General features: G+C 49.9%; 1 protein-coding gene across 1 annotated transcript; it reads left to right on the top strand.

Annotated features, from left to right (window-relative positions):
• The first annotated feature begins 1,063 nt into the window (after positions 1-1,063).
• LOC145337539 (tumor necrosis factor-like) lies at positions 1,064-4,540 on the top strand. Its single transcript, XM_080182332.1, has 4 exons — positions 1,064-1,292; positions 2,457-2,508; positions 3,135-3,200; positions 3,954-4,540. The coding sequence occupies exons 1-4, from the start codon at positions 1,116-1,118 to the stop codon at positions 4,370-4,372; spliced, it is 714 nt and encodes a 237-aa protein (XP_080038458.1). The 5' UTR covers positions 1,064-1,115; the 3' UTR covers positions 4,373-4,540.
• The last annotated feature ends 340 nt before the right edge of the window (positions 4,541-4,880 follow it).

Here is a 4,880-nt window from a genome sequence, read left to right on the forward strand (position 1 = left end):
CACGAAAGCGAGTCAAATCCAAACGGCCATTGTGTTGTGTGAGCCTGTTGTGTATGAATTGATTCTGTGTTTCTCATGCGACTGGGGTGTCTCACAGCCCCAGGGATCCATCAAGCCTGAGTCACTGTTTGTGTGGAACTGCACGTCTTCAAAGCTTAAACTTCATTTATTAGTGTCACAAGTAGGCTTACGTTAACGCCGCAATGAAGTTACAGCGAAAATCCCCTGGAGGCCACATGCCGGTGCCTGTTGGGGTACGCTGAGGGAGAATTTAGCCCGTGGGAGGAAACCGGAGCACCCGGAGGAAACCCACGCAGACACGGGGAGAATGTGCAAACTCCGCACAGACAGCCACCCGAGCCGGGAATCGAACCCGGGTCCCTGGTGCTGTGGGGCAGCAGTGCTGAGTGTGGCAGCTAGGGGATTTTCACAGTAACTTCATTGCGGAGTTAACGTAAGCCAACGAATAAGAAAAACACCTTCGCAAGGGAGTTGGTCATCCGTAACTTGCTTTGGGAAGTGGGGTGGGGAGGGGTGCTTGTGCAAGGCGCCACATCAATGCTTTGGTTAGACTTGTTCTCTCTCATGACCTCTGCATGCTCAATGGTATTCCTGATGTGGAGATGCCGGCATTGGACTGGGGTAAACACAGTAAGAAGTCTCACAACGCCAGATTAAAGTCCAACAGGTTTATTTGATAGTAAACTCACAAGGGACAAACCCCGAAAGCTTGTGGCTTTCAAATAAACTGGTTGGACGCTAACCTGGTGTTGTGAGGCTTCTTACTGACAACAATTAGGGGCGTTTGGGCGATTTGTGAGGTCCCACATTCTGGTTTAGTTCTGACTTTCGCAGAATTGGAGAAAGAGTGAAAATAGGAAGGATATGGAACACATCATTGTCACACTTGAGAAGGGAAAGACTGTATTTTCCAATCACTGCTGTTTTCGGCTGGGTACTTCCCCATGTCCATTACATCAGCGATCTCGGTCTCAGCCTTTATATAGAGCTTCCTTGTGTAGTAGAACTCAGACACCTCTCAGAGAGACAGACAGAGAGAGAGATCACTGGGTCACACACCGGCACTGACACAGCTCCCACTGAAACCTGACACCATGAACTGCGAGAACAAGTTGCTGGATCCGGAGAGAGGAACTGTGGTTGTGCTCAGACAGCCGGGGTCCCAGAGGAACTGTTTTTGGAAGTCTCTGTGCGCAGTAGCTGTCCTGGGCTTACTGGCAGTGTCTACCTACCTCTTGCTGTGTCAGCTCGGAGTTCTGCCCTCCACACAGGTGAGTGACCCTGGATAATATAGCGATGGGGTTGTGTCTGTCTAACCCTCCCCTGCGCCAGTTCTTGCACTCCTCAGAGAAGCTGCTTTCATTCTGCTTCATTCAGAGCCTGGCTGCTTGTTTCTTGACTCTGAGACAGGAACTGTGCACAATTTCTCACCGACTAACCCAGTCAGTGAGGTTTTTTAAAGTTCATTTTACTAGTGTCACAAGTTGGCTTACACTAACTTTTGTGGCACAGTGGTTAGCGTTGCCACCTCACGGCGCCAGGGACCCCGGGTTCGATTCCCAGCTCAGATCACTGCCTGTGCGGGGTCCGCACATTCCCCCCGTGTCTGCGTGGGTTTCCTCCGGATGCTCCGCTTTCCTCCCACAGTCCGAAGATGCGCGAGTTGGGTGGGTTGGCCGTGCTAAAACTGTTCTTTGGTGTCAGGGGGATGACTGGCTCAAAATCTGGGGTGACGGGTGGGTGGGATTGTGGTGAGTGCAGGCTCGATGGGCTGAATGGCCCCCTTCTGCATTAACACTGCGAAGAAATCACTGTGAAAATCCCCTGGTTGCCTCGTTCCGGCGCCTGTTCGGGTGCGCAGAGGGAGAATTTACACAGACCACGCACCTAAACAGCGATACGTAACCAGAGCACCGGAAGGAAACCCACGCAGACATGGGGAGAATGTGCAGACTCCACACAGACAGTGAGCTGAGGCTGGGAATCGAACCTGGGTCCCTGGCGCTGTGGGACAGCAGTGCGAACCCGCTGTGCCACCGTGCACTCAGCTCAGTCACTCACTCAGCAGTCTCGCTGAGGGTGCTCTGCGTTGCCTGCGTCCAGCTACCCTCAGCACTCCTGTGAGTCTCAGCCTGTGAGCCAGTTAGTGAGCAGAGGCAGGTTCTCTGCTGTGGGTGGGTCTTTCCAAAAGGAGAATCCCTGCCGCACGCCATCCTCCCCTTGCCCATTGCCCCTACCCTGCTCACCCTGGCTCACTCACACCTCAAACCCCAAATGACCCAATCCGCAAGGTCAAAAGAACTGAAGTTTCTTTCTAACACACTCCAAAAACAACAAAAGCCCAGAACAAGAGGGAGTTCCAGTTCTGTGTTGGTGCATTTCACAGGATTTTAGCATGAGTTTCACATCTTCATCTCCTTGTTTAATTTCTCCAGGGACAGAAACTGGTGTCTGAGATGTCAACAGAAACAGATCTAGAGAATAGTGGTGAGTTCTGCCTCTATCAATCGCTCTCACTCTCTCTCTCTCTATATATCAATCTTTGTCTCTCTCACTCTTCCTCTCTCTATCAATCTTTGTCTTTCTCTCCCTCCCTCTCTTCTATCAATGTTTTTCTCTCTCTATCAATCTTTGTCTGTCTCTCTCTTTGTCAATCTTTCCTTCTCTCTCTCTCTCCCTCTCTCTCTATCTTTGTCTGTCTGTCTCTCTCTCCCTCTCTCTATCTATCTGTCTGTCTCTCTCACTATTTCAATCTTTGTCTCTCTCACTCTTCCACTATCAACCTTTATCTGTCTTTCTCTCTTTCCCTCTCTTCTATCAATGTTTTTCTCTCTATCAACCTTTGTCTGTCTCTCTCTCTTTATCAATCTTTCCCCCTCTCTCTTCCTCTCTCTCTATCTTTGTCTCTCTCTCTCCCTCTCTCTATCAATGTCTGTCTGTCTCTCTCCATCAACCTTCTTCTCTCTCTCTCTATCAATCTCTTTCTCTTTATCATTCTTTCTCCCTCTCTCTCTATCTTTGTCCATCTCTATCTCTCTCTCTCTCTGTCAACCTTTGTCTGTATCTGCCTCTCTCTGTGAGTGTGACTGAGAATCCATTTCTTTCATCTCCAGGTTTGCCTCATCTCATGAAGCAAGTGGGAGCTGACCCGAGAGAGAGAATCGCGGCTCACCTGACAGGTAACGGAACAATTCTCCATCTTGTTGACAACCTCTGAGTAACACAGCGGGGTGCTGCAGAAAGAGAGGGAGGGGGAAGTGGGGTTAACTTCACAAAGGCACAGCATAGGCACAATGGAGACCAGACCCTCCTGTGATTCGGAACATTTTCTACTCCATTCTTGAAGTTACAAAGCCAGTGGGAAGAGCAGAGAAGGCAAATCCACCTCCTTTCTCTCTCCAAAAAACCCAAATTCAAATTGAACACAATTCATGGTCACTACAAGAGAGGCAGAAAAAACCCAACTGCGAAGCTACATTCGGTGGCGCAGTGGTTAGCACGGCTGCCTCACAGCTCCAGGGACACTGGCTGTGTGGAGTTGCACATTCTCCCCATGTCTGCGTGGGTTTCCTCCGGGTGCTGTGGTTTCCTCTCACGGTCCGAAGATGTGCGGTTTGGGTGGATTGGCCGCGTTCCCTTAGTGTCCCGGGAGATGTAACTTAGAGGGATAAATGTGCAGGGATAGGGCCTGGGTGGGATTGTGGTCAGTGCAGACTCAATGGGCCGAATGGTCTCTCCTGCACTATAAGAATGCTACGATTTGATAACCCTGCCTTGGGGCTGTATCCGACGCCTGATTTTAGCAGGGGAGCTGCGGTGTCACACTGTCTCTCTGAATACCCTCAGTATTTGACTGAAGTACATGAACTGCCCTTCATGTTCATCCACGTTATCCCATCCTTACGTTGCCTCCTCTCTCCCCCTCACAACAGCGTCACCAACCAGCAAAGGCACGAATGTGATCTGGCAGAAAGAGATGGACTCAACCTTCGTCGAGGGAGTGGAGTTCAAGGACGACCATTTTGTCATCAAGACCCCTGGTCAGTATTTCGTCTACACCCAGGTGGTTTTCTTCAGCAAGAGCTGTGCGGGGCAGGCCGTCTACCTGAGCCACAGAGTCACAAAGCTCTCGCTAAGTTACCCAGTGAAAGAACCCCTCCTGAAGGCCACCAAGTCCACCTGTCACTACAAACCTGTCAAACACGAGGACCCCTGGTACAAAACCTCCTACCAGGGAGCCGTCTTCGAGTTTGAGGAGGGGGACCAGATCTTCTCCGAGGTCGACGAGAAGGTGGTGGGCTACGTCGACACCACCCAAGGGAAGACTTTCTTCGGAATATTCGCCGTGTAGGCGTCCTGAATCGTGATGGACGCTGACTGACCCGAGAATTGAAATACGGCCAAGAGTTATGGGGCACATTGTCCTATCTGTCTCGAAATTGGATAGATTTTTGATACTATTTCATTTTATTTAAAGTCTAGCGGAGAGAGAAAGTTTCCAAATGTTTTGGAGGTTTAGTTAGGATTGGGTAATGGGATGGGTTATCACGCTGAACTTGGGGGGGGTGGGGTGGGGGGGGGAGGCTGCTGCTTGGAGCCATCTTGCCAGAGGGCCTGAATGGCCTACACCTGTCCCTGGTGACATTCCTGCTCCCCCATTACCCATGGGGACAAGTGTAGGTGATTTGTCATGTCTGGTGAGGTGAACTGTGTTACAAATACTCCAGAAGACAACAGTTATACTCTGGAGAAGTTGATTTTTGCAATTTAAGTATTGTTATCCGAACCGATTCTTTAATTTATTAGATATTTAAATGATATGTAATGTTGTTTGTGTTATATTAACAGATGCTCCTCAG

Source organism: Carcharhinus amblyrhynchos, unplaced genomic scaffold, assembly GCF_965287045.1.
Source record: "Carcharhinus amblyrhynchos unplaced genomic scaffold, sCarAmb.v2.hapA scaffold_52, whole genome shotgun sequence".
In the NCBI taxonomy this organism is placed as follows: Eukaryota; Metazoa; Chordata; class Chondrichthyes; order Carcharhiniformes; family Carcharhinidae; genus Carcharhinus; species Carcharhinus amblyrhynchos.

Bases quoted from the DNA above. Each gene is read 5' to 3' on its own strand.
- LOC145337539 (XM_080182332.1), top strand. From the start codon at position 1,116: ATGAACTGCGAGAACAAGTTGCTGGATCCGGAGAGAGGAACTGTGGTT. The intron at 1,293-2,456 runs GTGAGTGACCCT...TAATTTCTCCAG, and splicing joins GAGTTCTGCCCTCCACACAG to GGACAGAAACTGGTGTCTGA. The intron at 3,201-3,953 runs GTAACGGAACAA...CCCTCACAACAG, and splicing joins AATCGCGGCTCACCTGACAG to CGTCACCAACCAGCAAAGGC.